At 39.8% G+C, this 23,761-nt stretch overlaps 3 protein-coding genes across 3 annotated transcripts; all 3 read right to left on the bottom strand.

Moving 5' to 3' along the window:
* Window positions 1-1,156: 1,156 nt before the first annotated feature.
* Window positions 1,157-5,714, bottom strand: timm17a (translocase of inner mitochondrial membrane 17 homolog A (yeast)). Its single transcript, XM_046383204.1, has 6 exons — window positions 5,572-5,714; window positions 4,452-4,551; window positions 3,830-3,893; window positions 3,066-3,194; window positions 2,226-2,336; window positions 1,157-2,080 (listed from the first exon to the last, which is right to left on the bottom strand). Exons 1-6 carry the CDS (start codon window positions 5,595-5,597, stop codon window positions 2,004-2,006), a joined length of 507 nt encoding a protein of 168 aa, XP_046239160.1. The 5' UTR covers window positions 5,598-5,714; the 3' UTR covers window positions 1,157-2,003.
* A 2,678-nt stretch (window positions 5,715-8,392) lies between these two features.
* Window positions 8,393-13,979, bottom strand: lmod1b (leiomodin 1b (smooth muscle)). The gene is made up of 3 exons (XM_046383205.1): window positions 13,377-13,979; window positions 10,442-12,205; window positions 8,393-10,358 (listed from the first exon to the last, which is right to left on the bottom strand). Exons 1-3 carry the CDS (start codon window positions 13,662-13,664, stop codon window positions 10,332-10,334), a joined length of 2,079 nt encoding a protein of 692 aa, XP_046239161.1. The 5' UTR covers window positions 13,665-13,979; the 3' UTR covers window positions 8,393-10,331.
* A 2,364-nt stretch (window positions 13,980-16,343) lies between these two features.
* On the bottom strand, window positions 16,344-22,429 carry shisa4 (shisa family member 4). Its single transcript, XM_046383206.1, has 5 exons — window positions 22,142-22,429; window positions 19,880-20,057; window positions 18,741-18,877; window positions 18,455-18,646; window positions 16,344-17,386 (listed from the first exon to the last, which is right to left on the bottom strand). The coding sequence occupies exons 1-5, from the start codon at window positions 22,224-22,226 to the stop codon at window positions 17,346-17,348; spliced, it is 633 nt and encodes a 210-aa protein (XP_046239162.1). The 5' UTR covers window positions 22,227-22,429; the 3' UTR covers window positions 16,344-17,345.
* Window positions 22,430-23,761: the final 1,332 nt, after the last annotated feature.

Raw genomic sequence — 23,761 nt, forward strand, 5'->3', positions numbered from 1 at the left:
GATGGGATGAGATACTTTGAAGTTGTTAAATGTGTCTGTGAGTACCAAAATGCAAACAAAAATAAATAAATAAGGAAAGGGCGTTTTTGTGAGAAGTGATATCAACATATTATTGCACAAAATGTCTAAGATTAGGAACTACATGCGTAAGAGCTGTCTGTATCAAGCCTCAAGTCCTTGGGATCATGTCCAAGTGAAGTCATAAGCAACTTTTTAGTCAGTTTCAAATTTCACACTGACACAAATCAGCAATTTTTCCCTTATTGGTCTTCAGTGGACAACAAGTCATTGCCGATTCATCAACTAGTCAATCAACAGAAGATTAAATAGCAATACTTTTTATTAGTTTTGTTATTTTATTGTTTTGGTTTTTTTTTTGCATAAAAATGCCAAAAAATATATTTTTTAGGTTCTAAAGAGTGGATATTTTCTAGTCCTCCAAGTTTTCTATGGCAGTATATTAAATGTTTTGGGTGTTTTTAATGTTGCATTGACCAGAAAGCACTTTAAATCTATCAGTACTGAAATGTAAAAATTTGAGTTTGTGCTCAGTTTTTTTAATAAACAATTAGCTAACCTGATTAAAACGATTAAATGTCTGATAATCAAATATCCAAGGTATGCGTTATGTGACAGGTCTTCTGTGTCTGTGTTTTTTCTTGTTGCTCTGGATTTTATGTCTGGAAAATAAATAAATAATATATATATACATTTTATTTCTGTGATTTACACTCAACATAAGTCAAGTGTGCAGCTCTGCGTTGAAATTAATGACCCCTGACCCCACATATCAAATTGGTGATGTCAAATTTCTTTAAAGGGCCCCTTTCCCCATCATGTTCATCCAGTGTCCTTCACCTGTAACTACACAGAGAGAGCTTCAAACAGATCATATGTATGACACCAACACACAAGAATGTGAGAGGAAAGCGCTCCCTTATGTGGCTTTTGTAAACACATCCTAAAACAGTCATACAGTTTTGCCAAGACATAAAAGAACAACAGTGCTGTGAATTTGTTTGCAAGGACTACCCTCTAGTGGGGAATGAGCAATCCTGCCCACTCTGCTGAAAACTTTATGAACTCATTATTACTCATAATCTACTACTGTAGATGACAAATATATTTGTATAATTAAGAGTGCAAAAGACACACATTACAATGTATCTCTTTATTGTACAATCTGTCATACAGATTTAATACAGTATGCAGCAATCCCTTGCTAGAGTTTTTCCCATTCATTTGTACTGCCTGTGCCATCCTTGGTCATTAGCTGTCTTTTCCACTCCTTTGTGTTGAATGTAAAATCACTGTCACATAAAATAGAACAACCTAGTACAATTTCTTTACAATCTAAAATAAATAAATCACTTTAAAACAAACTAGTATGCCAGGAACAGCATTGTATCTGATGAATGTTTGCCTCTGTAACCCTGAAAAAAAAAATCAAATAAAAGCCAGCCAGAGGTCAGTGGCCAGCCCAAGCAGGTGACATATTTAAGGCAATAAAGACTAACATAAGTGAAAAGAGATGAAAAGCCTTTACTGTATATACATGAGTAGACCATACTTAAATATAATTCATTATGTTCCATATGTGACATGTTTTTGCAAAATTCAACATCATTCAAAGCTTGTCAGTCTTGGTCTCCCATTTGTTGGCTACGTGCAGCAGGTCTACATACTGTGTATGAACAAAACAGAACACTCCTGACAAGCTCTCGAACATCAAACAACAAACCCCACCCCATGTCTGTGTTTAACCAATGTTAGGTGAAACAGATGCACATGACAAGGCTGAGAATGGAAAAAAGGCAGATCTGTACATAGCTCTTGAAAGAAAGAAAATGAAGATGTGTTTTGTCCTTCACTTCTCTGACAAAGTCCATTAAAGTTGGGTGCAGATGCTATTGTTTGACATGTGGTAAACTGCATCTCCATTTCTTCTTTGTAACTTCAGCAAGGAATTTAAAAAGGCCTAATGGATAAGAAGTAAGGAGTCCTCACTGATATTGTCTGTAGTCACCAAAGGAAGGGGAGGGCATGGCAGCTGGGGCCGGTTCCTCTGCAAACTGGGGTCCTGGAGAGCAAAAAAGAAGTTAATGATGACGATGACGATGATGATTCTGTTGGTGTAAAGGAGGTAGACTTAACAAACACTGTTCTCTGTCTATGCCATCAATGATTCAACACCACAAACCTCCACAATCCGAAATATTACTCACCAGTTGGAAACTGTGAAGAGGCAAACCTAGTAAGCAGGATTCCAGCGCCCTCTATCAACGCCAGCAGAATACCACCCATGGCTGCAGAGCCTACCATAGCCACTGGTCCATCTACACAGCAACAGGGAATATTCATATATTACATGCACAATAGTAACGCATAGATTAAATAGGTAAGTGGAGATGTTCTTGTATGCTAAAGGTCACTTACTGTTCAACTGTCAACTTTGTTAACATAACGTAAGGCCCTACATCGACATATGTGTTTTCATTTATTCTGTCATTGCTCTGTTCAGGTTCAAGTTTTGCTTGGTGAGAATAACACAAGATCACCAAAGTCCATGTACTAATATGGCATAAGTTTTCCGGCCCACTAAGTGCAAACGAACACTGCAGTGGGAAAAAAAAAAGATACATACATACATATATATAACCTAATATAATTTAAATAATTTTAAGTCAGAGCTACAAATTAGTCCTGCTTTTGCAGCATTACTGAAGTTAGTCTAGAATTGTTCACAGAAAAAGGTTAGATTTTCTTAGGAGAAATGTGTCATGTGATCCATGATATCATCAACCACAAGTCAAAGTGATGAGCACTGAGCCTTTCTAAAACAGTTCAATTGTTTTTCTAGCAATCTCAAAACAAAACACATGTCAAGATATTTAATAGTCTTACAGATGCCTTCTAGTACACTCCATAAATTTGCTAATGCGTTAAGTTTATTTTTAAACCCTGTATTCAGTGTACAACAGTAACATCACTAGTTGTCTTTTGTATGAGGCATGTTTGTGCTATCTGTTTACTGTTATCTGCCAACTTCTTCTAAGCTTACTCACTTCTTGCAGCAAGAATAGCTCCTGTCATGGCCCCACTAGTAATTGAGTTCCAGGGATCCTCCTTCCCTCGTACCTTTACTAAACCACAGTCAATTGTGGAGAAGAGGCCTCCCCATACTGCAAAGCTTCCTACAACCAAAAATAAAGAAAAAGCAGTTAAGACCAACTTTGCCATCATTTTAAGTTGACTTGACCCAAAATGTATTAGTATCAAATACTCAACAACTGCAAGCTTGAACTGCAGCTGTATTTGTTGATTCAGTCACCTTGGAGTCAGGTCTATTATAAGAGTTACAATGGGTTTTCAAAGGTTTTCACTAAAGATGTGCTGATCCTGATCCAGACCTTTAAGACTGGGGAAAATATGCCCAGACACCAATCCTTAGTACCAGCTCAGGACATGTGTATTTTTCAAAGTAGAAAAAAATTATCAAAACATCCATACAGCTTATGTCTGAGCTTCAAAAAGGACTATAAGTCAGCCATATTTTTTGAAATTACATGGGAATACAGAGGGACAGTGAATGAGTAGATTATACTCCCAGTCATGGTTTAAGAAAGTTGAATGGATGTTTGACACCTTTTTCATGCTGTGATTAGCAGATAAGAATGTGTGTAATGAAAATATGATACCAAGCTGAGCACATTCTTTGCTCCTATAAAAAAAAATATATAATTGCCTTTCAAGGCTAGAGAGAGTCACTATTTGATAGTAAAGTATCATTTTAAGGCAAATAATGTTTAAATGCAGCTGTTATTCTTACCTCCAAGCTGTGGAGCTCTGGTCTTGATGGCAGTCAAACTACCTTTCATTCTGTGGCTCATCCCCTACAAGAGATACCAAAAGCAAACAGTTGAATGGGAATTCAATGTCAACAAATAATGAAGCGAAAATGTGAAAATTGCAGTTCATGACAATTTCAAAATTTAGGGAAAAAAAGTTTTCTCATTGTCTTACTAATATTACTTGAAAGATACCTGATTAATAGAGGTCTTAAAAGCGTGCTATACAGGAAACACATACATTTTAAAAATGTACTGTATATTCCATCTACATGCATTTTAAAAGGACACTTTTCTTGTTTAAAAAAAACTCAACATACATTCACACAACATTATTCGTGTGCATGCATGCGCTGGTGCAAGACACCACAGAAAACATGAAATGGAGTTCTGCATAATGCAGAACCAAACATTGCTACATAAAGATGACTGTATTAGAAATCATCTGGCAGTATCAAAACACAGTCCCTTCAATCAAATTGTGAAGCTGTACAAATAAAACTGACATTGCACTGTCTATAAAATCAGGTCAATCGGGATATAATTTTTGCATATGACTGAAGCAATACAGAAAAGACTGTTCAGTGATGTGACTGAACTTACTGAGGGTGCATTTCTGAAACCTTTTACTGCCTGGAATATTCCTCCTCCAATAGCCCCCATGGTGAAGGCTCCCCCACAGTCGTCCACAATCCTCCAAGGGCTAAAATCATATACCAGCCATTAGAGAAGAGCGTGATCATATACAGTAAAGCACGAGGTTGCATGTACAGGTGACAATATTATGGTCACTGGTTGCAATTTTAAGTCTTGAGACACCCCATGAGTGTGGACTGAAAAATATGTAAAACTAATGCCAAGACATCTGAGCTCACTGTTAAACTTAAGGGGCATCTTCACTGGCTTACTGTCTCACATCGAGCACTACTCAGCAATTAAAAAGAAACTGAAGAAGGGTTTATTTTCATTTATTTGAAAGACTTATTGTTATAGCAAAGCTGTTATTTGAATAGAGGCATTGCACTAGAAACCCTTGATGACTGGTTATTATGCTTTGTACCACCTTGTCTGATGAAAGCAAATTTGAAACAGGACTGTCGCAGTGCATGATACCAGACAGTGGATATAAACATATCACCAACGTTAATCCTTACAATTGACAAAATTATCTTAATTCTGCATTGACACTATTACTCTCAGTTACTACCTTTCCAGATAAAAGGACCATTCTCGAGGGACCCTTGTCCAGCTGTTGTGCAATTCTTAGGCTGTCCCCAACAGCTAAAGCTAGCACACAGGTGGCTAACGTAGCTAGCTTACCAGTTGGATAAAGGAAACATCATTAACTGAGCAAATTTCCGATGAACAGCTATATTTTTAACGAAGACGTTTGACACTCACTGTAGATGACATGTCACCTTGTACAGACCCAGTGACTGGCCTTAGTGAACTAAGTATAATGACATGCGGGTAAGTTACCGACAAGGTCACCAACAACGTGATCTAGCTACAACTGTGTAATGCTAGTACAATACAGTTCTATGTAAAGTTAGCATTTCTGCTAACGCTAGGTAACAACCCGATTTGAGTTGTTTCGCGTTATGTTATATTGTACCATAAAAATACATATACACACTTAACGTTAGTCACACCAAATAGAAACATAGAGAGAACTTAGAAAAACACAAGCTGAAAATATATCTTATTTGGTTATAAGACTCACCATGGTTCTCTGGCATATTCCTCCATTTTGTTCTTTCGCTGTTCCCTCTGACGTAACGCTTATCGACAACCTGACGTAACGACTCAAGGCCATATCGTAAAGGAGCATTACATGTGTTTTTGAGTAAAACCCGAAGGGATAAGATATTGTAGGAATGGGCTATTATCTGGTGGGGAAAATAAGTTGTTATTGCTATAGATAGACCTACCCAAATCTAGTCCAACATATTGGCTTGCTGTTTTGTTATCCCGCGGATTATAGTATTAAACAGCATTTTTGGGACTTAAGAGACTCCGTAGTCAACAGGAATAGCTAGTTTATTTACAAACGTCAATGGTCCTCCACTGGCAGCACCCGACATGCAGGGTTTCTTTTGGCATGTGTCAGTCATGGCTGTACAGTCATCCAGTTAAACATATGCTTATAAAGTTTATCCTTTTGTCAAAAATGTATTAAGCAAACAAGTTCCGTAGTTCGAGCCAAAACTGAAATATACTTAACAGACGGGAAATTAAATAGACAGCAGCGACTATAAAATTGAAAGCTAAAATAAATAAATAAATAAATAAAATCAAGAATAGCTCAAGAAAACAAGTCTCTTGTCTTATAAACGTGTCCACTAATTTGGTTTGTCCTTGTAGGAGCAAAGAGCAGCAACAGCAAAAGAAAAGAAGTGATAGAAGGATGTTATAGAGGGAAGAAAACCAGGTATCTACTGCAAAAGTGGTGACTTGTTTTACATTTTGGTCTACAGAAGAAACAACAACATCACTCCTGGATAAAATGTTCTTTTGAATAAATATGTGACAGCAAGTGGGAAAAAAAATAAGAGGTTAAAATCTAGTTGTCATTTGAGTGTCACGAGGCAATTTGTCTGGTATAAAGCCATAAAGATTAAAGGTCAATTACGTAAGATTTACTGGGCTCTAGGGGCAGTAATGGGATATAATATTCCTAATAATAACTAATAGTTGTTGTTTTTAAATGGCATTTGATACAGAATGAGGCTTTCATATCTACAGATGGAGCAGAGGACATGGCCAAGTTTACTGAGCAGCCAAAAGAGACAAAGCAAACACGGTTCTATTTTAGGTTCTATTTTTCACATTTTTAGCACCCGCTGCAGTGAAGGGTAAAACGCACCATACCACAATTTGTGCCTTTTGAGGAATTTGTCATGAAAATACCAGACATGTAATATGGTTGTTAACTGTATTAACAGACTGGAGCAGAGGGGTGGATGCCAGTGTTCTGAATCAGCGAGTGACCCTGTTAACTGGCAGACAGTGCAGAGTTGTGAGGAGTGTCTGGAGCTTCTGGAGGAATAAATACCCACTCTTCCTTCTCAACCTCTGCATCAGTAAGCGTGGAGCTGCTAAAATCCACTGTAACCTACTCTGTTATGTGACTGCTGAATGGAGGGAAAATGTACTTTAATTCATGAAAAATTACCATTCATCTGCATTTGCATATGTGTGGCCATGCCCTAATGTGAATTTCATGTATTCGCTTTGTTGGTGTTGCCTGGCGCAGGTAGATGCAAACTGAATGTATTTGAAAGCACTTGCATATTTGCATTGACTTTCATCTACAAATGCAAAAAAAATGTAATCGCTTTCTGTGTGAACAAATCATTATCCAGCATGTTAGCTTTGAGCGAGAATGTGTGTGTTTCACTAACCCTCAGGGCTTCAGGGCTCAGTTACACGTACACTAATACATCCGAATGACCATTGCCTGCTTGTGCTCAATATGTGTGAGTGCAGGATGTGCTGTGCATGAACGTTAGGTTGCTATACACAAGGATCACTGTGTGGCAGATGCGGGAAGGGCTGCTGGTTCAGTTTTTTCTTAACTCTTTCTTAGTAAACACAGAAATACAGAAGTCTCCTGGATAATGTAAAGACATAGGTTCACTTTCAATTAAATTATTCACAGGTCATGTTTCATCGTGATCCATAAGATCCATGTATCCGTAAGCATCTGGCCCTGTTTTCATGGAGAAGAGGAGTGAACCAGAGCAGCAGGAAATGCAAAACGCTTAGCCTTCAACACCACCCTCTTCAGCCTCCACCTGCCATTAGTGGCGTTCCTCAATTCTGTGCTCAGTGATGGGAAGTTTTTAGCACATCAGGTGGTATAGTTAAGATGTAATTAAGAATATTTATCCACACAAGCTTGCAACTGTGACTGTCTTTGATATATAAAAGAACCAGTTCTCAACACAGTTCATAATTTTGCATTGCATTGTGTCTTGCATAGAGGTGCTCCAACAGTGAGCCACATAACAGCCTATGCAAAAAAAACATGGGACTTTTGCTTCTGTTACCAGGGTGCCTGAAGAATCTCTTCCTACATGGTAACACTATTTTTTAAGGAAGTGTGATTATTAATTGTAAGAGTTTGGGGAAAAGCACAATATCAGCTCATTTAGGTCTTAAGTTGAGTCCAGCTTTGTCACCTGATCTCGATTCCTGTTTCAAAATTAATGTTAAGACCTTTATTATGTGATCTGATATAGACATAGTTCTTTAATTTTGTATATTCCTAAATGAATTTGTTTTGAAATAGATAGCTACAAAGCAAGCCTGACTTCATGTTGTGCTCAAGGTAGTAAAAGGGGTGGTCAAAGGGGGCCCACAAGCTCCTTTTTGCCCTTGGGCCCACTAATAGGTTCATTGAGCCCTGCTACAGAGAGGAAGGAATCTAAATATAAAGTTAATTTGACAAAACTAAAATTAAGTGTGCCGTGTAACTGATGTAAACATAAAAAAAAAAAGAAAAAAAAGAAATGCAGACATAGAAGAAAAAGTTACCTTCTGCAAACAAATGATTACCCATTCTCCTCAGATCCTCTTTGTTGGTGCTGGACAACATGTAATTTTAACATTTTCATTCTTTCCCTTCTTTTTCCTCCATCTGAGATCAGTGCTGTTGGTCAGGGAAGCAGCTACAGCTGAGAGACAGACCGCTGGCCTGCAGCCCATTATTAGGAACGAGAAAGGAATGAATCACAAAGCAAGCTTTCATTGAGAAATGCCCAAATATAGGCATTTCATGGATGCAGAGGCTGAGCCAGGGAGATGGCGACATAAAATGGCCTGCTGCTGGTGGTGCTGTTCTCCTGTTCTCCAGTGAACACCCAGGATGATGGTGGGTAGACACTGGAGCATCTCCCACTGTTCCCCTGCTGCTCAAACATGTAATGTAAAGAGTAACAGAAGTCCAAATGTTTTTTCTGGTTGCAGAAGCACAGGCACGCGCATGAGTGTTGAGTTAAATTAACCCAAGTAACTCAGCTGTCAGGATTCACACGCAGGATTACAGACTTGCAAGTCTTTTAAATCTACTTAGAGATATTACAGGTTGGCTGTTGCATATTGAGACATATCTAGCTTTTTTCTAGCTTTTGTGCATATAGTCCTAACAATAACTAGATCTGGACTATATTATAAACAGTGTACAATTTCATATCAAGTGTAAACCAACTGAAATGAATGTCAGCTCAACAGATATTAATGCATACATACCTTGATTTATCATACTGAAAAATATTTCAGAAGTCATTTGTATTTCATTTTACACTTACTGTACATATTCTTCTTGATAATAACAGCCAGGCATAACATTACAGTTGTCATTGCAAACATACCAGAGTCTTTTATTGAAGACTTACAGGCTCTGTAAGAAAGTCATGTGTAGTCAGATATGACAGAGAATCCTTGCACAGTACATGTAGTATAAGTGCCCCTCTGATTTTAGTTCATCACATTTATCACATTAAATTCCTTTAGAAATGACAATCATTTTAAAGAATAGCTTAAATCAACAGAAATGTTGATATTAAGGCAGTGATGGTTTCCAAATCCCTCTAAGGTTAATGCATGTTGATTACATGACAAATTATGCACGGTATGCAAACACCCAGGCTACAATGATTCTGTACAAAATATGACATCAGATATTGAAGGGCAGCCATTTGCATTTCCTGATAAAAATGCTTTTTGTAACTATTTCCTTGCAAAACCTTTTTCGTCATGCACCAGGATTCCTTTGAGCTGCTTTCCAATCCATTAAACCCTGCCTGAGATGTCTTGAGATTTGGCAATGAGACACGCAATCAAAGACTACTGTGACCTTTTTTTTTATCTTACCCAGATTTTCTTAAGTCAGGTCGCCATGTTTGTTAATTCCCTGATATTTCTGCCATTTCAGAATTCCCAGTTTGATCAGATTTACAACTTACAAGTATAAGGTGGATTCCAACAAACTCCACAAATAAATAAATGGTCAAATTAATGTCCACTATATCACTGATAAACTTTTGTATATTAGAATTTTATAGTTATTTGAATCTCTTATTAAGCTCATCGCAGACTCCACCACGCTCACATTCAGATACATATACAAGCCAACATGTTATATGATCGGCTTCATATTATCTAGTGCAAATAACCAGCAAAGCATCAATATGAACGGAATACAAACAACCACAAAATTCATGGCACTCTCTGCAGACAGCTAATAGAGAGCCCTACATCACTCATTCTCCACAGAGTCCTTTTGGTCCAGTGTTTGAGGGGGAGAACTCATAGTGAGGGCTAGTCATCTAACCAATGGGCATCTCATGTTTCCCCTCCTCTGTTCATCCTACTTGACTGCATCCCGGGGGAATGTAGAGTTTATCTCCTTGACAACCTATGGTGAGATGTCTGCTCGCCCTCTCTCTTATTTTTCACTTTATATTCCAGCAACCTATATTACTGCAACCACTTTGGCACTGGCACCTGTGGGGAAAAAAAAATCAAATATAATTATATCAGAATATATTGTTGCCGAGCTAACCTATCCATGAACCCACTGTACTAACCTTCTTGAGCTGTTTAATATTGCTTCCTCTGATTGAGGCCAGCAGTTGGTCCCTTGAGTTCTTACTACCGCCTGGGCTTTTTCCATTTAGCTTCCTCTGTGACACTGGAGTCAGAGAGTTCCTCAGGGAGTCTATATCCAGCGGTGGAGGTGGTGGAGGTGGTGGTCCACCCCCAGGTGGAGGTGGAGGTGGCGGTGGAGCAGGACTTCCAGCTCCTCTTTTAGGAGTCAGCTTTGGTGATGGCATTGGTGAAGGTATGGGAGAAGGTTTGGGGGAAGCTTTGGGTGAGCTTCTAAGAGATCCTCCACCACCTGTTTTGGGTACCTCCAATGTCCCCTTCTTCTCCCCATTGGCCTGGGCCTGCTTCTGCTCCTGCAGGCGCTTCTGCCTCTGTCGGTCCATGTTGCGACTCAGTATGTTTGTCGTGGTCATTCTGGGTCCAGCTAATTCAAAGTGGTAGCCCAGTTTGAGCAGGGTGGTGTTTTCTTTGAGGATCTTGGTCATCTCCATCTCAGTCTTCCCACCACAGATGTGACGCTGGTTTTGAAAGCGAAGCTCAGTCAGTGTGGAGTTGTATTGCAGTGCCTGGATCAGAGACAGGATGCCCTTCCCAGTGAGGTGGTTGGAGTCCAGGTTGATGCTTGTGATAGTCTTGTTGTTGCGTAGTGTGCCTGCAATGGCATAAGCCACATGGTCGTCCGCACGGCAGTTAGCCAAAGCAAACTTCTTAATGTGGGTGTTGTTGTGCAAAGCCTCTGCAAATTCGATGAGTGTTCTTGTCTTTATGACCTCTGAGTTGTTGACATTGAGCTCAGTGAGGGAGGGATCGTTGCTTCGAACCTGCTCCAGCAACTCATCAAACATGCTGGAGTCTTCGTCCTCCTCGTCTTCCTCTTTCTCCTTGCTGTTTGGGGTGGTTTTGGCCACGCAATTGCCAAGTGTCTCAGTTTCCTGTGCTTTCTTAACTTTACCTTTAATATCCTCTTTCTCCTTTTTCTGCCCTACTTTTTTCTCTGTGCTAATATTCTTCTCCTTCTCTTTCACATGGTCACTGTGGTTAACCAGCTCTTCTCTCTGTGTTCTTTTTTCTGCCTTGTCATGTTTCTGCTGCAACTCGGCCCTCTCTGATGCTTGTCGCTCAAGTTTGACATCAGGCTTCTTTTTATCTTCGGCTTGTTTCTCCTCTGCTTTAGGCTTCTTCTCGTCAGGTTTACTCTCTGGAGTCTGGCTCTCTTGTGCCTTGCTCTGCTTCTCCAACATTTTGGAGACAAGTCCTTGTGTCCTGAAAGTCTCGCTTTTTCTCTCCTTTTCCTTGCCCACATCCTTTTCACGTTTTTCTTGCAGCTTTGAGATAATGTCTTTGGTTTTACTGTCATCTTTTCTCTTGCAGTCTTCTTTCCTCTCCTTCTCTCGGCTGTCATCCCTTCTCTCCTGTAATTTTGAGATCATATCCTTCGTTTTGCTGCCTGTGCTCTCTCTGTTTTCTCTTCTGTCTCTTATCTTATTGTCTTCATGTTTTTCTTTCATCTCATCTTTCACATCACTCTCTTTGCTCTCCTGCTTCCTGTATCTGCTCGAAAGCCAACTTCGCTCCTCTTTCAGACTTTCAGGACCTTTGCTGTTCCTGTTGTCCACTTTAATATCTCTTTCGCTTGAGACACTAGCTTGTCTTCGTAACTCTACTTTCATGTCGTCGTTCCCCTCCTGGCTTAAGCCCATTTTTCTCAGATATTCCTGCTTCCGGCTCTCCTTCTTCAGCTCACCCTGCAGGAGTACAAACATGAGGTGTATGATGTGGAACGTTTTGTCAGAAAGCAAGGCGGTTAAACACAGGACAATACCAAAAACAATACCAAAGATCTATTTAATCAGACTTCCTTGTTGAGGATTATGTCAAAGGATGCAGTGCCCTAAACCGAAATAAATCACAGCAGACACACACTGACGTCATTCTATAGAATTTAGAGGAATCATGTTTCAAGTCAGTCTCATAATTCAAGTAATGTGTTGGCTCTACACCATAGCTATGAAGTATATATTGCATGACATTTCCAGTACAAGGTCAAACTGCACAAATACCCATGAAAATACATTGTTCTTTTACTATCAAACAGCTCCTCATTCATCGGCTCGCTGTAAACATACACACTCTCCCTGACATAATACAGCATGTGTGTTTATAGTCAGCAAAAGGACAGGGACCCATTTCTTATAGTGGAGGGATACTTTTGCAGCGAGTAGCTTGAAAAGTGTTTGATTTGTGAGTCTCCATCTGTTTTGCTGTGTGAAGCCATGACCCTGGCAGATGTATCCTTAAAAGGCAGTGAGCGTAGGAGCAATCAACCAAGGAATTCCATCAGGCCGGGATTAAGAAGCTCCGGAGGGCTGCCGCTCCATCGACTGAAGTGCCTCTCCTTTAAACACACAAACTGCAAGAAATCTGGCTCCTTGACACTCGACCAAGGAGGGCTCAAAAATCTTTTATAGTTGGTCACAGGAATGAAAGAAATGGTTTGGTGTGTTTCTGAGGCTGTTTCTCCATTTGCAAGAAGGTGATAGAGAATGTGAAATGGATGTAAGCAAGTCTCAGAGGGGAAAACAATGTTTTTCCTGCCACAGAGGCCAACTCAACACTATTTATGAGCTGATGGACTCCGGGTGCATGAGGTCCAGTTGGTGGTTTGCTTCAAGCACATGAAAGCTATCATTAGAATACTTGAGGGGCAATGGATGCTGTAATCTATTGGCCATAAGTGCAAACGCAGTTGATTAATTTCAAAAACTCTTCTGAAGTTACGAGTCCGCAGGTCATTTTTATGAAAAACTGCTCAAATACCAACATTTTCAAAGAGAAAGCTCTACTCACACTTAAACCCTCAGTTCGAGTTAGATGCAAAACATTGCAGGTAAGGAATTGAGTCAAGCATTCACAAACCTCAAATGACTGTTCCTTCTGACTGAGCCTCCCTTTAGGCTCACTCCGCCGTCTGCTGTCCAGTTTAGTGTCCCCAGTATTGTTGCTTGTTGGTGGCTGCATTGGTTGGCTCTCCCCTTGGACAATGGTCTTCCCATCCTCTGGGTTTAGGTCTGGCTCTTTCATCATGTCCTTCTGAAGCTCCTCCATCTCCTCAGGGGAGAGAGTGGACAGCAGGTTGTCCAGGTCTGGGTCCTCGCTGACCTGACGGCCCATACGGGTCAGGCCTCTCACCTTTCTCCTGGACATGGTTGTCTAAAAAAATCTGGGGTAAAGGCTATGTCCGTGGAGAAGAACAGAGAAACGTTGATGGTGTTGGTGTAGAAAATCCCTTTACTCAAAATCTGATTATTGTGTTGTTTCTCTCCAATGGTGAGAAGTTAAGTATTCCCATAGGCCAAAACTAGTATCCTGCTGTCCTGTTGCGTCCGGCTCACCTAAAAGCCACCAGAGACATCAATCCTGGCACAAAGAGGCTGGACTCACAGTCTTGCAGTGAGGGGTACCAGTGATGAACTGCAAGAGCCTCTCATCATCATAGTGGACTGCGAGGCAGGGACATTCTTTGAAATCCTGTGAAAGTGCATGTCCATATTTAGTTCAGGGTACACACTCCTTTAAAGGTAATGGGAAGGGCTGAAGTTTACAGCGATGTCAGAGCAGAGTTATACAGACTTCCTATTACACAATTCATGTTTATGTTGAGACCAGTTCCCGATGACTCTAATTTTAACAGTTGGGAAAATCACATTACATTTTCCACAGCTATTATTTCTTATTCCTTTGTTTCTTAAATTAAAATGTTCCCACCTTTTTGGGAACAAGAGTAGAAGTTAAAATATAGTTTTGTTATTACAGGAGCTCATTGGAATACCAGCAGGCATATGTGCTAGGGGTAAAACAGAAGAATTATGTGTTGGATTCACATGGCCAACAAGTAAGTGGCATACTCTTATGGCTGTGCTAAAATGAGGAATAAAGAATATGATTCTGCTGTTTATTACGCTGAAGGCACTAAGAATCAAACTTGGCAGATTTTAAAGAAGCACAAGTCATGCATTAGATTTAAAACAAATTTAAAATTTAAAAAATAAAAATGAGAGAAATAGTGAATAGAGAAATATAGTGGATATGAATTCAAAGATTTAAAAATGTGTAGTCTAAGTATTTCATGCTAAAAGTATATTGTAATGCTGTGCAATTTTCAGTATATGTTTAAAATATTTGTTAAAAACGACCAGGGTTCTTTGGTGGAACTTATTTCTTTTGGGTTGGTTGTTGCTTGTGGTGACAGTGAAATGAACATCTAAATACGGTACATGAAACATTGTTTGGAGGTTAATGTGGACACCTAGTGGTTAAAATGATGCGAACACTTACTGACCTCCTTCTCAAGTGTTTTATAATCAGATTTCCTGAAAACAAAAAGACACAGGAGACGGTCGTATTTTACATTCCAAAGTTAAATTTTTTATGTTTTTATGTTTAAAAGAAATAAAAACTTTTCAGTCATTTTATATTACAATGTCATACCATCCATATGACAACAGACAAAAAGCCACTTAGACAAGTTATTTTGCCAACTGATGTCAGATTCATTAAACACACTCATGGAGTTGGTTTAGAAGCACAAATAAACATCATTGAGCAAATGTTAAGTCAAACTACGTATTAAAGCATCTTACAAAGAAAAGTCCAGTGTTCTCTTTGTGCTTTGCAAAGGCTCAACAAATCTGGATGTCACCATCGGGAGGACAAAGTTTATGCTGTAAACTAGTTGGGATAGGTCTTGTCTGATTCATTGTGAGATTTAGCAGTGAGACAAGGTACAGCAGCGAGGTCTCAAGTTTCTCTGATCAGCCTGATAATAGTGCTTTTAATTGTGTATCTCATCTGATTTTACATTTCAGATAAATTACCCCTGAATAAACATGACCCAGGGATCATCTGTTATTGGTCACAAAACTAACTGTACAACTTGAGTTCATACATTTTACCAGAGGCCCAAAACAAATTAATTACAGGTTACGGGCCCTGACCTCATTGGAGCCCAAATCTGTAAATTTGAAGGAATAGTTTGACATTTTAGGATTTGACATTTTGACATTTTAGGAAATACAGATGAGAAGGACCTACCACTCCCAACATCCATCCATTTTATATACCGCTTATCCAGTGAGGGTGGGGGGGTTGACTACCCAGATGACTACGGGTGAGAGGCAGGGCCACCCTGGACTGATCGCCAGACAACAGACAAAGACAGACAACCACACACTCTCACACTCACACCTAGGGGGCAATGTAGAGTAGCCAGTTAACCTAATATGCATGTTTTTGGGATTGTGGGAGGAAGCCGAAGAAAACCCATGCAGGGATTTGAACCTGGAACTGCTATGAGGCAACGGTGCTAACCACTGCACCACCGTGCCATCCACCACTCCTAGATCAGTAGTGATATTCTGATCTTGCATCTCTTAGCAAGACAGCAAAGGTGTATATTTCTCATTCACTCCTTCATTCATGTATCCATTTTCTATACCATTTGACCCAACAGGGTCACGGGGAGCCTGTTCCAGATGACTACGGGCAAGAGGTGTATATTTCTCCAAAATGTCAAACTGTCGCTTCATAGGTTAAAAATCTTATTTTTTTGTTTGTCAATCAGGAGTTCTTTTTGTTTTTGGCTTTGTAGCTTGTCCAGAAGGTGAGAACCCATTCACAGTAAAAGGTAGCCTTAATAATAATAACAATAATAAATATCTAATCAATAGATGCCAAAATGCTAAAACGCCATATCTTATGTTACAATAACAATACAATATGTTTGAAATAACTTGTTACAATATCATAAAATATTCAGCTGAAGAATTGATTTACAAAATATGTATTTAAATAGTTAATCTCTTTTTTCTTCATGGTTAATTCCTGTAAGGCGGGACATTTTGTTTTATTCAAGCAGCATGACCTGCAAATCCCCTGACTTGATATGTTACAAGGAAAATAAGTGAGATTTAAAAGTTAACACAAGTTTCCCTGTAAAACATGCTACCTGGCATGTGGTTAATCTAAAGACTCATTTCTAATTCATCTGAAACCAAGAAAGAAGATGAGGGTACAGATAACTTTGACTGGGGTAGCATGCTCATGTCAAGATGTTACATTACAATGGTGCAGCTAACATACTACCATGAAAAAAATTAGTTGTGTCAGACACAAAGAACAGAACAGACAAAGCTGAAACTAACAGGTAACTAAAGGCGTCCATTAGGCCATTGAGCAAATTTTAAGTGCAGCCTTTGAGCCAAACACGTCACCTCTTTAACATATAAGGGGTTTTTCACTTTAGCCTCTGCTGCATTAGAGGAAAAAACTCCATCAAATATAGAGATAAAGATATTATGTAATTTTATTTGGAGAGGGTTAACCAATGACCGAGATGACCTGGAATGTAGCCTCGGGCAGTCATCAGCTTATTCAAATTTAACAAAAGTGAGGAAGAAAAGCATTTTTCCCTTTCACAAATGACAATAGTGCCCCATTTAAGGGGACACCCTGTCATGGAGGTGAGCGTGTCAGCACAGAGTCAAGATGCCAGCTGGATACCTCCTCACTCTGGGCATGGTGTACCGCCCTCTGTGAAACACACCAGCAACAACAGGCATCAGGCTGCAGAATGCAATTTGACTTAAGTGAATACTCTGGAAAAGTTGGGACAATGTTGCAAACAAACAAATAAAAACCCTTAAAGTGCCTCCTGTTGTTTTTTCATGGGCAAACCACTGCTAATCAAGCTGGAGTGTTTATTTAAGTGTGCGTGTGTGTGTCTCGGTTTGAGTGTGTGAGAGAGTGTTGCTGCCTTCTCCTTTCGAAACAGTCATTTCTCTCAATTGCTGTTGTTTCCCCCTGTGTGTTTGAGTATAGAAGAGCCCATCAATGACCGGGATACTGAGGCGGAGAGTAAGGTGGAGGGGCTGAAAGATAAGTTGGCAGAAACAAGAAATAAAGTCAGGTCTTCATATGACACAACAAAATGTTAAGAGTTATTTACCAGACGACAACAACAACAATAAGAAATATTATTATTTAAAATAACAAAAGCAATGCCCTCTGAATCACAAGATCTATCTCGCATCAAAGTTGACCTTTAGGAAGCATTCACCCTCTGGGGACCATGAATGTGCTCAGTAAATTTCATGGCAAATTGCCTATTAGTTTTTTGCATTTCTTGCCAAAATTTTGGCCTGATGTTGGTGCTAATGGAGAGATCTGGAGGATGCCAAACATCCTGTTGTCCATAAATATGGCAATCTGAGCAGTGGGTGTTAAAATATCTTGTGCATAGGACTGGATTTTTTGCTGTTAGCAGGCCAATGAACACAAGAAGCACTATTCATCTTTCTCCTTGTGCATGTACTATTTTGGCTCCAGCACGAGTTGTGTCCTGTCCAGTGAATGATATCACATGAACAGAGCCACTTTATTTTCCCAGACAAAAAGTTAACTTAAGCAGCTTGCATTTTATACAAAATTAGGGGTGTGGCAGCATATCTGTACTGACAATAACCGACTTATTTTAAAAATGATACCGTGCTATATACCATAAATAATCCAGCACAGATGTCAGGCCTTGTGGACATTTTGTTTATCAGTTCATCTGGTTGCATTTCCATTATTCATTAAATACAGCTGTTTTTTTGTACAGTTATGGTTACAGACTCTCTCCCCACCTCCCTTCACTCATATATTGAGAGTAATTCATTTGCCACAAAAGAGACAAAACACATAAGAAAAAGTAAAGATGAATTTGACTGACACCATTACTCATTTTTCTAAATGTTCTATAGATATCGCAATAATATTGTTATTGTGAATTCTTTTGGTCATAATGATCATGTAGATGAAATCTGATATTATGAAAGCTCTATATAGTATATCTTCACACTATTGGTTTGCATCACTTAATAGTCTTTTATAAGACATTTTTAAACTAGGTTTTGCTGTCAGAGCAAAAAAGCGATACTATGTAAAGCTATTCTTACCCTGGTTGTATACAGGATCTATCGGGTGTGGTGGATAAGGTCCAGGCTGCATCACTGGGTACTGTGGGGGCATGCCAGGGTACTGGGGTGCCATTGGATAACCTGCATGTGGATACTCAGAGGGTCCCAGTGGTTTTCCATAAGCGTCATACATGGGCTCCACTGGATAGCTGGCCATGGGGATCTGCTGGGCTGTGGGTCAAAAAAAACACACAGGGTGCTATGAAGGAAAACTGTAACCCTGTGGCTGCCTGCATAACACATACATCAAGAGCAGAGGTCTCACCCTCATATGGTGTCCTACCCCTCTGCTGCCTTCTCTGGTAGAGGTAACAGCAAGAGCACATGAAGCAGCAGACCATGGTCGCAATGATCGCCACAAACAGAAGGATGGAGGAGGCGATGCCAGCTAAAGTGGTGGGACTGAGAGGAGAAAAAGAAGAGTTACAAAACCCTTCCTTTCTTACTTACTTTGATCATCCAGCCTCGCGCAGTTGCTCTCTACCTATCTTGCTAATTATGACTCACTTTAGAGAGGATTAAAGCAGAAATAGATGTGATGTGAAGCTTCTGATTCAGACACACTGTTTGCCACAGACTGACCCTGAAATCAAATCCGAGGTAATGACGTTCACCCTGCGTCTGTGTCTCTCTACCAGATTCCATCACCTCGGTGAAGCAACAAAGCCCTCCATTTCAGCTCAGACTCAGACGCCACCCACTGATCTGATTTCCCACTGGGCTTAATAAGCTGCAGGTTGTCTGCTCGCTGCTGGATAGTGATGGATGGTTTCCAGTGCTGTGGTGGAAAACTGCCATGTTGCAATCTCTCTTGGGTGCAAGATTGCTTAGTCCAGCATCACGACTCCAGCATTAAACACCACTGAAAGCGGCAATATCTGATGTGATAGAACGACTAATGAGAACACACTATATGGTGGGGACCCACACAGGGTCATTAAGTCAAATGTAGCCAATGGGACATGAGAACAGGCCAATTTAACAGTGTCTGGACTTCAGACTCAAGAAATTGCTGGCAGAATGCAGGATGATGGTGGGCAATTATCTTCGATATATGTTCATACAATGCCCTTGAATTTCAATTCCTACCCAAATCTCCTTTGTACACAACCCATAATCCCAATACGACAAGGCGATATAACTGTTTAACGTTAGCATTTATAATATTACTGCTGCCTGTGCAGCTGTCTGCACACACAAGATAGTTTAACCCATCAACAAATTCCTTCATTTCAAGTGCTACTTGCAGGGAAGGGATTTTTTTGTGCAGATAGTGACAACAATTTTCCTTAACCAGGATGATAACCTTGAACGACTACTAAACTCTCACCGATTCTTGGTGTCAAGTAAATTAATAAATAAGCAATTAAATTAAAACCCCGCTGATGCGCCCGCCGCCCCCACCTGAACTGGAAGAGCATGCAGCGTTTCTGCTCCCTCTCTGTGATCATCTTGAAGGCATCCAGGCAGCAGTAGCGTCGGTGGCAGTTCCCACAGCAGAACGTGATGAGAGGGCAGTCGAAGCCGTTGTGCCAGGTACCATTTTTATCCACATACCACAGACAGTCTTCGTTCCCACTGACTGCAAAACAAATGCAATACAAAGTGTGAGGCAGGATGACACTACAGGGAGGATGATCAGAAAGGGTAAAGAAAAAAAGGAAGCAGAGAGAGAAAGAATGAAGGACGCAGCAGGTCAGACAGGCAGTTTGCGCTCTAAAAGAATTTATTTTCAGCTTTACAGATGGGCTGTTGTCTCTGTTTTATGAGCTACTGCTTTGTCCTGCCTTCAGGAGAAAATAAATATTTATTTTGAACATGTGCTGACTCTCCTTTCTTTATTTCTTTACAATTCCAGCCATACACACCCATCATGCAATATTCAACAGTTGCCTGAGGAAGAGGTTGAGAACTGAGCAGAGTTCAAGTAAGACACCTGGAAGACTTAAAGAACTTGTATAACTGAAATAAAAAAAGGAGACATTTTCATGTAAATCCACTAGTTGTTTGGTCCCTAAAGCATCAGAAATGGGGCTGAACAATATGCTAGAAAACATAAAAATCATGCTGGGATTACTGTGAGAGTGAATGCAATATGAGTCAATATGTTATTGGGAAAGGAAATGGTTGAATGTCATTTTCACTGAAAAAAAAAATAATTACAAGAATACTCCTTTTGATCTGGAAATATGATTTCTGTTCCTGTGATTTGGATAATGCACGTGACCATTTTGTGATTTTGGTAATATTTTGATCAACTGTTCACTCCTCATCAGAAAACATTTCACACTTACTATCATGTATGACATAATTCACGATAAACTGAAAATTCACAATTCTGACATTTGATAACCCAGACCCATCAACACCATCAATGTTGCATTTATGACCCAAAAGATTATCTTGATTATTGAAATAGTTGAAGATAAAAGTTCTGTCAGTTGATTAACCGATTAATTGCTGCAGTTCTAATGAGTACATTTTTTTGTCACCGTGAAGTTCATGATCAGCTCTTTTCAAAGGCCAAAAAAAATGAAACAAAAGTGGAAAAACAGCATTCAAATCTGTAATTTGATGGTATAGTTCTGTGGTTTGAGAAATATGCAGTAGGCCTGTTCTATCTTTCATAAAAACAAACACACAGTAAGTCTTAAACTGAGCTGCAAGAAGCTGGTATAATTATGCTCTCCACAGCATAGAATTTAAGACACACTAAATCACAGCCTGGTCTGAACAGCAACATGTGCAGACTGCCAAAAGTCACACAGACCTGTGCATTAACAACACCGACACATACATTATCTCTGAAATTACCTTCCTGGACACTGTATGCAAATTAAACACATTTATCCCCCGAGAGCTGGTCTTTCATACTGTTGTAGTAAGAAAAGTGTATTAGACTGATGGAAGCTCCATTAATGTTGGAGGATCTACATATGTAGACTTGGCTCCTGAAGCTGTTCAGCATAATTTGGGATGATCTTTGTGTGCTGGCATAGAGATTACTCACTTGCCATTTATTTCCAGTTGTTTCACCGTTTATTCTCTGTCTTACGTTCAGTTTGTCAGACACATGTATTTGAAAGGCAGTAACTTGCATAAAATGTGCTGTAAACATTAAGCTTTACTGACTGACAAGTAAGGCTTGAATGAACTAAATTCCTACTGAGTAGGAAAATAAATTATTTTTTCGAACAGTATGGGTGGAAAACCAAAAATCAACAGAAAAGCTAACGTTACTGGTAGACTAGTGTTAACAATTTTAGCTAGTTAGCTACTTATTTTTTTATATTTAAATGAAGAATATACCAAACATTTTGAACAAATAATCACACCTAAACTTGTGAGACTAACGTTAGGTCACAGAAGGCTGAACAAATGGATGCTAAATGTGGCCAAGGTACTAAACAATGCACGGTTCAGTGACAGTTACCCAGGCCTTAAATAAACACGGAGGTTGCAGGCTCACAAGTAAACAGCCAGAAAGCAGCAGCAGCAGCAGCATGCGATCGTGTAGACCGCCGCGAGGCACTGGCGTGATGCAGTCACTGGCAGTCTGTTGGTCTCTTGTAACGGCTCAAATAAATAACGACGAAGCACGCAGAAAAGACGTTTGCCTATAAACCGTCATTTGGCGGTGCGCGGCCTGAAGAGTCATAATCTTACCCGGAGAAGTGCAGAGGACGACGGTGAGCAGCGCCAAAGTGAGCGCGATGAGAGACATGTTGCCCGTTTGAAAGATCATCTTCATCCCAATTCAAACCAACCGAGGTGTGATTTTAAAGAGTAGGTGTTTTCATCTGTGAAAATAAACAAAAATAATGGGACTAACGGCCGTTATCAGACATCGGCCAGACTTGGGAAGAGCGCAGGAGACGGCACGGCTTTGTAGATCCGTAATTTATCCGTCGAAATGACACATCGCGGCTGTGACGCCGTTAAACCGGGACAGGGAGGATGTTGCCTTAATGTGTTGCCTGAAACGTCGGAAAAGTCCCCATAGGCTCAGTACAGGCGAGCTGGTGGCGTTAGTAGCCACAAAGAGCCAAATGTATTAAATCAGACACGGATGAAATGTAACTAAGTAATTTTACAATGGATATCTATGATTAAATATACCAAACTACCGTATAGGACAACAGTTTTGAGGTAACTGAACCTTAATTGAGTATTTTCCTTGTCTTAGAAGAATTAGAAGAAGAATCAACTTTATTGACAGTATATATATTTTTACATACACATACTGAATTTGACTTCTGCATTTAACTCATCCTTAGTTGAACACACACATGCAACACCCGGCAAATTACATGCAGTGAAACACCTTGCTCAAGGGCACATCAGCCAGCTAATGAAGGAGCATTTTTTCACGTTAATCACTCCACCACACCCAAATTTTTCCTGCCCGTCCGGTGGGGGAATCGAACCGGTGACCCTCCAATCACAAGCCGCTTCTCCAACCTCTAGTCTTGTCACTTTATACTGTGACCTTTCAGAAATATTGTACTTTTTACTACACTACGTATTTCATGAGATGGATTTCTAGATTTTTAATACAAAACATTTGCACATTTTAAAACTAAAATAACAATTTTGAATGCCGGAACTTTGTTTTTTTAATTTTATTATTCTTTTGCCAGATAATTTTGAGATTACTGTAGCCTTGATGTAGTCGTTGTAGTTTACTTGAATGATTCATCATATTTCTTCCATTTCTGTGGGACTAAGGTGCAGACAACATATTATCATCTGCAAAACTGTCAAAACACTAAACTATTAGCTATAACAGTTTATAAAGGACAATCGTCTTTCAGGACTTCAGGTGAGTCAAACTACATCAAATCATATCAAGAAATAGATTTACACGTATTGTTGAAATAATTCTCTGCAAGGTAATCAAAACTTGGTTCAGCCTTAGCTGGCACGTACTGTTGATGTGGAAGTCGCCCCATTGCTCCATGATTACAAGTCACTCGTTTTTCCGAGCAGCATGGAACGCACCACGTCAGATCAGAACATCCCCCTCTCCATCCCTGCTCCGCTCCACCCTTGTCGAGAGAGAACACTTGGTTTGGTCCAGACTTTACCATACTGCTGCTAATGACAACAGCGCTCACGATGTCACATGGTAAGAAGAAAGTGCAAAACGTCACGAGGAAAGCAATACACGAAGTATTCGTTCGAGGTAAAAACATACTATATAGTTTGGCATTATAGGCCCACCTTTTACTGACTCTTACAAATGGATACAAACACACTTCCAGCTGGTTTGAAATAATATCAGGG

This window comes from Scatophagus argus, chromosome 3 (genome assembly GCF_020382885.2).
Source record: "Scatophagus argus isolate fScaArg1 chromosome 3, fScaArg1.pri, whole genome shotgun sequence".
NCBI classification, from domain to species: domain Eukaryota; kingdom Metazoa; phylum Chordata; class Actinopteri; family Scatophagidae; genus Scatophagus; species Scatophagus argus.